The sequence below is a fragment of the Triticum dicoccoides genome, chromosome 3B (genome assembly GCF_002162155.2).
Source record: "Triticum dicoccoides isolate Atlit2015 ecotype Zavitan chromosome 3B, WEW_v2.0, whole genome shotgun sequence".
In the NCBI taxonomy this organism is placed as follows: domain Eukaryota; kingdom Viridiplantae; phylum Streptophyta; class Magnoliopsida; order Poales; family Poaceae; genus Triticum; species Triticum dicoccoides.
The window spans coordinates 775,249,918-775,261,336 of NC_041385.1; the positions used below are offsets into that span (position 1 = coordinate 775,249,918).

The following is an 11,419-nucleotide window of genomic DNA, read 5'->3' on the forward strand; positions in this document are numbered from 1 at the left end:
CACCTCACAGGGAGGTCGAGGGGTCAGGGGAGGACACCCTAGAGGAGGAGGGGGTGGGGGAGAGCCCCTAGAGGAGGAGGAGGTGGGGGGAGAGACACCCGGGTCAAAAAACTCCGGCCCGTGTCGGAAATAGGGGGGTCTTCTTCGATGCCCTCCTATACTAAGCCACCTTCTGAGTCTGAGGAGGAGGAGAAGGTTCCTGAGGAGGAGGAGGAGGGCGAGGAGGAGTGCAAGGAGGAGGGGGCGAGGAGGGTGAGCAGGAGGGTGGTGGAGGGGAGGGTGACACCGAGTTGTGGGATGACTTACCGTCGGGTGGTCCGAAGGGGTGGCTACATGGTATTGCAGAACTACCTACACCACCTTCTATCAAGGAGAACAAGTGGCTCATTGAACCCACGGGGACAGAGTAAGTGTCTCTCAATCATATTTTGGACACATGACAAGATTTTCTTATTGTACACATGCTAATTCTTTGATTCTTTTGCAAGAACAGGATCCTTCACGAAAAGGGCCGTAAACCGAACGGCCTTATCACTGTCCTGTTGAAGGACTTTTGGTCGGGCCTATTCTGCATGCGGCCAGACAGGGACGCGGAGCTGCGGGTTTTGGCCACGAGCTGGGCCCACTACGAGGCTTCCAGCCACGCGGAGTACGGGATGGCCGCTAAGGCCGTGATCACCAAATTTTGGGTAAGCTCTCTTCTGAATCACTTGTCTTCAGTTTTATTCATAGTTTATCATTGAATCACTCAACTCATGCCTTGTTTGCTTCTGGTTTTATGCATGATTGCAGCAATTCTATCGCGTTCTTGACGAGCACAAGGCCAGAGCCGACGTGGTCTTATTGGCGGCTGTGAAGAAGAAAGCTCGTCAGTTGCAGTACGAGGTGCGCTGGGTTGCCGTCTCGCACTACTACCACACCTACCTTCATCAAAAGATGACCAAAAGTGAAGCGCAGAAGCAACGGCTTACCTTGAACAGGGAGCAGTACATGAAGGTAAGTATTAGAGACTTTTCGTTCCAACATATAAGCAGTCAATTTCATTGTATCGTGCTGACATGTCATGCTTCCATTTTTTAGGTTATTCCTCGGTGCTTTGGAAAGGATGATGGATGGGCTAGGTTGGTGGATAGGTGGCTCGGCGATGATGCAGAGTTTGCTGCCAAGAGCAGCAAGGCCCGGGCTAACAGTGGAAAAGACGGAACACACTGCCAAGGAAACAGGAACAACTGGGGCTTCAAGGCCATGAAGGTATATCTATATGCATGATGCATTTTTCTTCTTCTTTGTACCGTCATGTTCTTATGTATGGATAACTTCTGTCTGACGTTGCAGGAGGACAAGTTGATTTGGCCGCTCTCAGACATGGAGTCGTGGAAGATGGCTCGTGAGCGGAGTGATCACAAGGAAGGCAAGAGCGAGTACTACAGCAAAACCGAGGAGCACCTGGAGTCCTACAAGGAGCAGTTTGAGAGGTTGCATCCACCTGGTCCGGATGCTCCTGACATCGTCCAGTCTCACATCGATGACACGGGCGGTGGTGACCATCCAGTTGAAGTCCCATGGCCGGTACCCGTGTTTCAATGGCTTGATCACACCTTCTGTCTCGTACACACGCCTTCGAGCTACCAACCCGAGCCCGTTAGAGAGTACGGGGCGTTCATAGCCTAGCTTAGCCCGCCAGCATGCTGTAAGTACTTTCCCCTTATCTTCTTTCTCTCTCACTTTCTTAGTTTATTTTCAGCATTGCCCACTTAGAAACAACCTAAAATTTGTAGGCATATAAGGCCTTTGTCGAGCACCGGAATCTCGAGGTGCGAGAGTACTTGCAACGAGTGGAGACAAACGAGGATTACAATCGTCAGATGATGGCGGTTAGTTTTGCCCTCTTAGAACCAAGCTAAAATTTGCACTTTCATTCCTTTTGACCTTCTAGTTTGCTTGGTTAACAAACATTCAAGCTACGTTGGCGTCTTGGACTAACCGCACAGATCCACCACAAATGGGACCCGAATCACCACCTGCTGGAGAACCCCCACACGTGCCCACGTTCGATGAATGGGTGGCACTAGGCAGTCAGACTCTGGTTAGTACGTTCAGCACTATTGACAAACTAGCTCTAGTTCATTCAACACTATCATATCATATTTACCCTTACAATCTCTTTTCAAACATGTAGGGGACCGATGGCTCGACTCCTGCTTCGTCGACCGCAGTCACTCCGATCTGGCAAAGTGGTGCTGGTCTTGGCGGTGCTCACGACGATGGTCCTAGTCTTGGCTAATGATGTGTTCCTTCTGTTGCAATACTTTCCATGTTCCGTACTTTTTAGTTTATTTAGATGACGATGATGATGTTCCATGCAATACTTATGTTCATGAAGTTTCGACCATGATGATGTTGATGATCTTTAGATGATGAACTTGAGTATCTTTAGATGATGATGATGATCTTGAGTATCTTTAGATGATGAATTTGATGATGATCTTGAGTATCAGATGATGGTTCGTCTTATTTCTATGTATATATGGATATTGCCATATTTTGTGGATTTAAATGCTGTCAGATTGAATGGAAATTGAAAAAAACAGAGCAAATAAAAAAATTGAACAGATCTATGCCGACGGCCAGCCATGCCCAGGAGAAACTAGGGAGCGCCACATGGCGCAGGTATGCCGACGGCCAGTCCTTCATTTATGCCGGTAGCCAGGCCGTCAGCGTAGATGAAAATCTATGCTGACGGCCAGGCGGTTGGCATACCCTGCTACCAGGAGCGCCCAATGACTGCCACGTGGCACAGGTATGCCAACGGCCTGGCCGTCGGCATACCTGTGCCACGTGGCGCTCCCTGGTTGGTTAGCGTGTGTGACGGCGCCAACGATGATCTTGAGTATCTGGTGATATTCTCTGCCGACGGTGTATCTATGCTGACGGTCGTACGGAAGCCGTTGGCATATATGCCTATGCCGACGGCTTTTCTATGCCGACGGTCTGACACAAGTACGCTGACATTATCTACGCCGACGGGTGTATGCCAACGGTGGCCGTCGGCCCACCGTCGGCATAGACCTAGGCCGACGGCCCCGGCCGTCGGCATAGGGGGTTAGTCCGGTAGTGAACCCTTCTACATGACTAGGTGCATTGATTTTCTCCGGGGCAGAGGTCAAGTGAAGCTAGGATCAGAGCAGGAATTGAGTCAAGGAAAAGCCAACTAGTAGCTGGGAAAAGGATCTTGTTTCCGGGAATTCCTGGTTTGAGGATATGCCTCTTATTACCAAAAATATGTTGTATCAAAAGATTATACTCCCTCCATCCCAAAATTCTTGTCTTAGATTCGTCTAAATACAGATGTATCAAGTCACGTTTTAGTATTAAATACATCCGCATCTAGGCAAATCTAAGACAAGAATTTTGGGACGGAGGGAGTATCAAAACTGTGTGACAAGATTTGATAATGTACCTTATGTTTGTTTCTAACTAGTAGCTGCAACAGATGCTCATTTCACCTGAAGTTATGCTATTATCAACGTTGTTACCTGTGTTTTTGTAGTGTTCTGGGCCGTTATTCAAAAGCAGATCGGGCTGGAGAGGCCATCAAAATGACAAGATCCTTCCATGACCATTGTCCTGGTGAAGCTCACGAGTCTGTCGAAAATATTATTCTTGACCTGTACAAAGTATCTCAGTCCTGTAAAAAAAATATGCATATAGGCTTACTTTCTGCCGAAGCCAGTTTTATGGTTTCATTATACTAGTAGACAATGAACGAGTTCAGTATATTGCGCAATCCCATGTGTAAAAGTCATTATCTAATAATTAACCCACAATGGAGTTTTGCATGAATACTTGACCAAGATTTTTTTTCCCTCATACAAATCATATTTATGTTCAACCAGAAATGCAGTGGGACAAAAGAGCAGATTGAAATGCTGACAGTCTAAGTCTCTGCAAACACCCTTCTGCGCCTATATGCAGGCTGAGAACTATGAGGAAGCTGAAATGCTCTACAGGTATATATCTATGTTGGGGATGGGCCTACATACAAAACTGATATATATGAGTTTGGTTACACATGGTTTGTATTATTCTCTTGAAATTCTCAATCCTATGTTGGTGTTATCTGTAAGAAGACCTGAGTAAATAGTACTGCCAACATTATATTTCTCTCAGTCCGCATCAAGGATGCTGAGAGTAATGACTGTTCTCAGCACTGATAAATGTTGATACAAGTAGAAGTGAACTCTTTTTTTGTGTCATCGCCTCATGCAATATTTCCAGGCAAGCCCTTGCTACAGAAGTTGATTATAACAAAGAGGTATTTCAGCTATCTGCATGATGAAGTTGGAAAGGTAGCTCAAGCTAAATATCTTCTCCAAGCTATACCTCACAACTGCAATGATGAAAAAAATGTGAGACTTTTTGCCTGGGCTACTGAAGCGCTTAGGGAGCTTGATTTACAAACACTCCCTTCTCCCAAAACTCAGATATGCACATGTGGAGAACCTTGGATGCCTACATCCACAAGTACTCTCTGTTTACTCAAACTAACTGAATTACGAGGAACCACTAATTTCAGTTCCGGCTTATATGGATAGAAGAATCAACAATGTCTGGAGGAGAACCATAATATTTCTAGACTGAAGCAGCTAGTTAAAAAGAAGAAACCAAATATCAGCACATGAGTCAAGTTCAAACTCCTAGCTCAGCTGAATGGTTGTCAAACCATGATGGCGCTAAAGATGCCAAGAATCCTATGCAAGACAAATGTGGGCTAAAAACACTACCTGTGCAAGGTGAGAGCAGGAAGCATGCAAGTGAGCAGAGGGACAGAATGTCAGCAGTGTGACTCTGACGACACAAGATCAAGTCAGGGAAGAGGGACGCGGGAGTATAAAGGAGCCAGTGGGCCTGACGCGAGGTGGGCTGCAGCCCAAGTCAAGTGGAGCGACAGGAAGGAGTACTAGTAGGGGAGTAGCAGGTTCGGGAAGCTAGTTTTTGGAACAGATCAGACTGTATCTTCTGAACTGTATCTCTCTGTTCTCCCCCTTCTCCAAGTCTGTCTGTCTCTCTCTCTCTCCCTACCCCAGACTCCAATCTCCCTTGTACCTCAAATTCATGGACAATTAGTGAGTTGTGATCCCCTAATCGAGTTCGGGACATCACACAGAAACCATTACTCTCAAGAAAGCAGCAGCCTGAAAACCCTGGTTGGGGATGTTCGGCTACAGAATACATCAGCAGCTTTTTTAAGGGAATGCACATCACCAGGTTCATGGAGATGCAATGATTCCAGAATCTCAACAGACTACAACACAAACCGGAAGTTTGTCAGGACCGCTCAGCATGGAAATGGCAGAAAACTCAAGATCAAAGCAATCGAGTCTGCCAAAGTCTTGACACCGTTTATCTCAGTGAGAAAGCTCAAGGCACGGAGCAAACACCATGCAGCAGCAGTGCAGCTCAGCGTTCACTTTTCCACTGTCATGTATCATTTGCTGACAATGGAAACTCTCGGGGTGCTAGTCACACGAAGGCCACCAACTGCTGGTTTAGAACGCGGCGAGCACAATACAATGGAGGCTGCAGAACCACCTGCAGGTCTTCTAGGAAATCACAAATGAGATGAACAAAAATGCTGCATAGCTAGATCTATATTCTCCACTCACTGTTGATGGAAGTTCTTACCAGTAAGTAGTGGTTGTTGTTCCCCACCAGAGATGAGACTAGTACGTAGCTCGTAGTTTTTCTTTCCTGGATTTGTTTCTGAGAAGAGGCATTAGCATTGGAGTGTCAACAGCTCAAGGGGGATTAGTTACAACAATCATGTAGAGCTAAGGAACTTGCCAAACATTGTCAATACTTCATGTTCCTAACAAGTCCATGAATCATACTCTCTTCAGATCCAAACTCTGATCAGCTTACTTCATTTGAGCTAGTAATATGCTGTTATTTCTTGAGCTTTGTGAGGCAGATGACCCAGCATTTATAGAAAACTATAAGTTGAGGAGAAAGTGTTAGGTGCAGTATTTCAGGCTCAATTGATGTGTAAGGGAATCACTGTGAGGTGTGGCAAATCGGGGAGACCAAGTATTAGCTTTTGGAAGAGACCAAAAAGCATACAGTTAGCTACGACCGGGAACCTATATGAGCACTTGTGCCACAAGCTGTACTTTCAGTTATTTCTCTTCCAGTTGCGTTTGGCCGTCCGTGCACTAATCAAGTAATCATTGCCAGAGAATCGTTATTAACGACTGAGTGGTCATATAAGTAATATCTTATACACACTGTGGTCAATCTCAGAAGACTCTAGACTCAGTGTAGTTCTGCTGGATAACTTGCAATGCACTTCTGCAAACTTCAAGTTCTTAAGATCCAACTTAAATGACTACAACATACAGTGTTATATGACGTGGCACGAATGTCTACACATTTGCAATGTTAATCTTAATATTTGTTAACAAACTCGGAACCAAGTACAACATATAGTGTTATATGACGTGGCACAAATGTCCATTACTCATACTTATTGGCCAAATAGCAGAAGGAACTACACAAGTTGATTGCAGAGTAATGAGTGAGAAATACTAAAGGAGTAAACACAGTAACATGGTACTCCCTCCGTCCCAAAATAACTGTCTTAAGGTTAGTATAGCCTTGTACTAAAGTTAGTACAAAGTTGAGGCACTTATTTTGGGACAGAGGGAGTATACATTAGTTAGACGAGATGCAGTCAAAACCATCTGAATGTATAAATTGGTCATCCATTTCAGTACCTCATCAGAGAAACATAGCTTGCTATTATAGAAGTTGTACCCAGTGACGATATAACAAAGATCAAACACGCTGAGATAATTGCTCTTTATCATGTCCTCTGTTCAGTGCAGGGAAAACAGGTGGCCACATCATCATAAAGGGAGAGATATGTATGCGGCTTATATGAACATTACCATGGTCATATGGTGCCTGCTCATACACCTTCGCAACCACCCTGCTCCTCAGATGAACATAAAGGACAACACCATATGTTGCATAATCCAAGAATACAAACTCGGCATTGTCCCCGACTGCAGCAACACGAAGGAAATCACCATCTTGTGGCATCGAAGTCTGCTTTTGATCAGCAAAACGTGTGCATCCCTCACGGATACTAAATGTGTCCACCAGCAACCAACCAGCTGCACCATGGCCGTCACCGGTCATCCCATTCAGCCACACACTGAGCTGAAATCCGTCTGCACTGACAAGATAAAGCCCGGAATCCTCCGCACAGGATAGCAGGTAACTGCGCCGCACTCCAACTGGGAGCTCGAGGGTGAAGAAGGTTGACGTGGCCAAATCAAGACCCAGGATGTACCCAGAGGTGGTCAGCGTGAAGACCTTGCCATGAACGGGCGGCAGCAATTCTTCCAGGAAGGTTGTGCCATGCGGGTGCTCTATCTCCATCACCGCGGTGCCAGGGACGCCCCATCCGCTGGATCCCAGGGCGTACACTTCCGCATAGACTTTTCGGCCGACCATCAAGAGATGCACCAAGGTGATGCCGTCGCGGCCCCCATCCCCGGGTAGGAACATCTGGGTGAATCTCGCTTGAGCGCGCTCATGGGTGGGCGGCGGTGCCGGTGGGAGGACGGTTGGGGACTCCCCGGCGAGCAGTGGCGCCAGGAGATAGTGCTTGAATCTGCCGCCGCGTAGCTGGCGCCAGCGGCTGCGGAACGCGGTGAGGAGGCGGCCGTTCCGGCAGTGCATGAGTCGCTCGGCTCCGCGGGCGAAGGCGCCGTCGCAGGGGGAGGCTGGGCGGCGCGAGAGGGCGACCAGCTCCCGGGGCTGCGGGAGCGGCACGAACTGATACCGGCCGGGGTAGCCGGCGTAGAAGCCGAGCGGGCGGGGCGGGTTGCGCTCGCGGAAGCGGCGGAGGAAGACCGGATCGGAGGCGTGGAGGAGCCACCGCTTGGAGACGAGGGCGGCGCGGACGAGGAGGTTGGGGAAGCCGAGGCAGAGGAGGATCTCGCGGAAGAGGTCGTCGTCGCCGAGCACCGACGCCACCGATGGGGCCGGAGCCGCGGCCGCGGCCGGCGGCGGTAGTCCATCGCCGTCCATATTTTGGCCGGTCAGATTTGGGGGATTCTTCAGGAGGGGAGAGGACTGGAGAGGGGTTTGGGCTTCGGAGGGGTTTATTTCAGAACAGGATCCAATTTTTTCCTACGGACAAATGTATCCAAATGATAAATGCACACGTGTGACACGAAGCACTCCGGTCCTGATATTTTTACTAGCAAAACAACCCGTGTTGCAACAAGAAAACAAAGCATAATCTGCAATGACCATAGACACATTTTGCTGCATTACCGGGAAACACTATCATTCTCATTTTCGTGAAATCATTAACAATATCTGAAAATTATGAATATTTTTTAAAACTTATGAACATACCTGAAATCATGAACTTTTTTCAAATTCATGAGATTTTTTACAGATTTTAGAATATTTTCTAAAATCTTGAACATTTCTTAAATTTAACATTTTATACTACTTCCTAATAATTTTGTATACATTGAGAACATCTTTTAAATTTTTTTCATGAATAGGCAAACATTTCTAGGGCCGACAAATTTTTTTTTGGAAATTGTTTGGTAGGAACAATTTCTGAAAATTCACCAACATTCTTTTTGAAATGCATGATCATTTTTTGAATCAATAAACTATATTGTAAGTAACAAACAGTTTTTGAATTTTTAGGATACTTTTCACTTCATGAACATTTTTTGAATTGGTGAATTTTACTTCCAATTTCAATAACATTTTTAATACATGAACTTTTTTAAAAATCATGAATATTTTTTATTTACCAACATTTTTTTCAAAATTAAGAATATTTTTGAATAAAAAATCAGGAATATTTTTTGAATTCACGAACATTTATAAATTATTAAAGACTTTTTTCAATTTTTTTTATTTTTTTTATTTTCAGTACATTTTTTAAGTCCAAATTATTCAATGTAGAAAAGAACGAAGACGGAAAAGGAAGACAAAAGGTAAAAAATGAAATTTAAGAAACAGGCCGCCCGGACATGGTTCGGCCCAAACATATGCGTTGTGTCTTCCCCCAGCACATAGAGCGCGGTATAGTAGGTTCATACTGTATGGGCCGGCCCAGGTGGGGATTCCCATGTGTGAAATGTTTTTTATGACCTGTAGGTGGGTAATATGGGAGCAACTAATTAACGAGCGCTCCTTCGGGAGCCTCGCAACGATCATCGCCACATGGTTCGGCCCAAACATTTTGTTTTTTTATTTTTCTGCACGCGTTTTCAACTTTTCAAACGGTTTTTTCCCGGGGTTTTTTGACGTTTTGGTTTTCCACCAGTTTTCCCTAGCGTTTCGCGAGAGTCACGGTTTTATTTTTGCGAGAGGCACGGTTGTGCTTTCGCGAGAGGCACGGCTGTGCCTCTTGGAAACGACAAAACACGTGTTTTTTATTTTTTTCCTTTCACGAGAGGCACGGTTTTGCTTCCGCGAGAGGCGCGGTTGTGCTTTCGCGAGAGTCACGGCCGTGCCTCCTCGGAAACGAAAAAACACGTTTTCTGGTTTTTTTTTCGCGAGAGGCACGATTTTGCTTCCGCGAGAGGCATGGGCGTGCCTCTTTCGGAAAGGAAAAAAACACGTTTTCTGTTTTTATTTCTTTCACAAGAGGCACGATTTTGCTTCCGCGAGAGGCATGGTTGTGATTTCGCGAGAGGCACGGGCGTGCCTTTTTCGGAAAGAAAAAAACGCGTTTTCTATTTTTTTTTCTTTCACGAGAGGCACGGTTGTGATTTCATCAGAGGCGCAGGCGTGCCTCTTTCGTAAAGGGAAAAAACCCGTGTTCCTGGTTCGTTTTTTTTGTCAGTTTTTTCGTGAAAAAAAGTTCGTCAAAATCTGTCAACATGGGATCTAATTTTGAAGATCTCGACGCGAGGAATCCAACGACAAAAGTGGTTCGAGATTTCGACGCACGGTTTAAGAGATAAAACGTTTTGAATAAACGGATCTACGAAAAAAGGGAAAACACCCAGGTTGCGACAAGTGGCGCACATGCAGCGCGCCACTTGTCGCAACCTGGGAAAGTTGGAGTGATCTCCGCAAGGAGTACTCCTTAATTAGTGATTTCGGGGTAATATTTTATAACTTTAGGGCGATTTTGATGACGTACCGCCAGAAGCAATAGTCCTTTATTATTAAGTATAGATTTTCTTTTTTTAATGCTATTTTTTTAAGTCCCAAATTATTTTAAATAGAAAAAAATGTGGAAAAGGAAAATGAAATTTGAAAAACAGACCACCCGGACATAGGCCGGCCCAAACAGATGCGCAGTGTCTTAGTAGGTTCCTACTGTATGGGCCGGTCCAGGCTGGGATTCCCATGTGTGAAATGTTTTTTTTATCATTTATAGGTGGCATCGGTGGATGACATTCTACAACTTTAGAGGCAATTTCGATGACGTACCGCCAGAAGCAATAGCCTCTTTATTATTAGGTATAGATAACTAGAGTTGTAAGGAAAAAACATACTAAAAAACCAAAACTTGTGATCCGGAAAGAAATCATCATGCTTGACAACTAAAATTACCATCGTCACGCCACTAAACTTGCTATCGAAAAGTTCCGAGTTGCCATGTGTTCGTTCCACATGTGTGACACTTATCAGGGTCCCAAATTTATCACATCATCACACTCTTTTTCTTCTACTAAAAAAACTCAAGAAGAGCACGGCTTTATAAATTTAAAGCCATTAGCGGCCAGAAGTACAACATTGACATGACCTTTTGAAATTAACACTCTCACGGGTTAATTTGGTTTTGACCTCGTTTTATATGCTATGACATCGGTTGCTCTCCTTTACTAACTTAGCATCCCAATTAGCTTACTAAATTATGTAGTTGTGTGTTACCTTACAGTGTTTGCTGAAATAATCATGAACCTTGAACAAAACAAAGCAAAACATCAATCTCTCCCTCGCGAGGCAACCCGAGGCCCCCCGGATCCCAGCGCCGTCAGGCCGGCCCTCCGCTGCTCCCCTGCCACGGTGGCGGCGGGCCCCGTTCCTCTAAGGGGAGGGGGATCTCCAGCCGTAGCGTTGAGCGAGGCGGAGCTTGAGCCCCGAGGCGGCGGCCTTGGTCTGCGTGGCGACGACGGCCGCTGCGATCGCTCGGGCAGCGTGGTGGTTGGGCCTGGGCGCGGTGCTGCTGTCGCGCCGGGTGCTCGCGGTGGAGGATGGTGTTGGCTCTTCTTCGGTCTGCTCGGCGGCCGGCGGCGTTGTCCCGGTTGCCTAGGGAGCAGGTCCGGTGGGTGGCTCCTCCGGCAGCGTCTCCAGGCCTGGCGTGGAGCGGATCCGGCGGTTAGGGACCGACTCATGTGGCGGCGCGCAGGGCCCTTGCCTCGGC

The 11,419-nt window shown here is 46.3% G+C and overlaps 1 protein-coding gene and 1 pseudogene across 1 annotated transcript; one reads left to right on the forward strand and one right to left on the reverse strand.

Annotated features, from left to right (window-relative positions):
• Window positions 1–1,365: 1,365 nt before the first annotated feature.
• On the forward strand, window positions 1,366–4,846 carry LOC119279985 (annotated as a pseudogene).
• A 1,881-nt stretch (window positions 4,847–6,727) lies between these two features.
• On the reverse strand, window positions 6,728–8,119 carry LOC119278421. The gene has a single exon (XM_037559775.1). It carries the CDS (start codon window positions 8,095–8,097, stop codon window positions 6,835–6,837), a length of 1,263 nt encoding a protein of 420 aa, XP_037415672.1. The 5' UTR covers window positions 8,098–8,119; the 3' UTR covers window positions 6,728–6,834.
• Window positions 8,120–11,419: the final 3,300 nt, after the last annotated feature.

Coding starts and splice junctions, on each gene's coding strand:
- LOC119278421 (XM_037559775.1), bottom strand. CDS start 8,097: ATGGACGGCGATGGACTACCGCCGCCGGCCGCGGCCGCGGCTCCGGCC.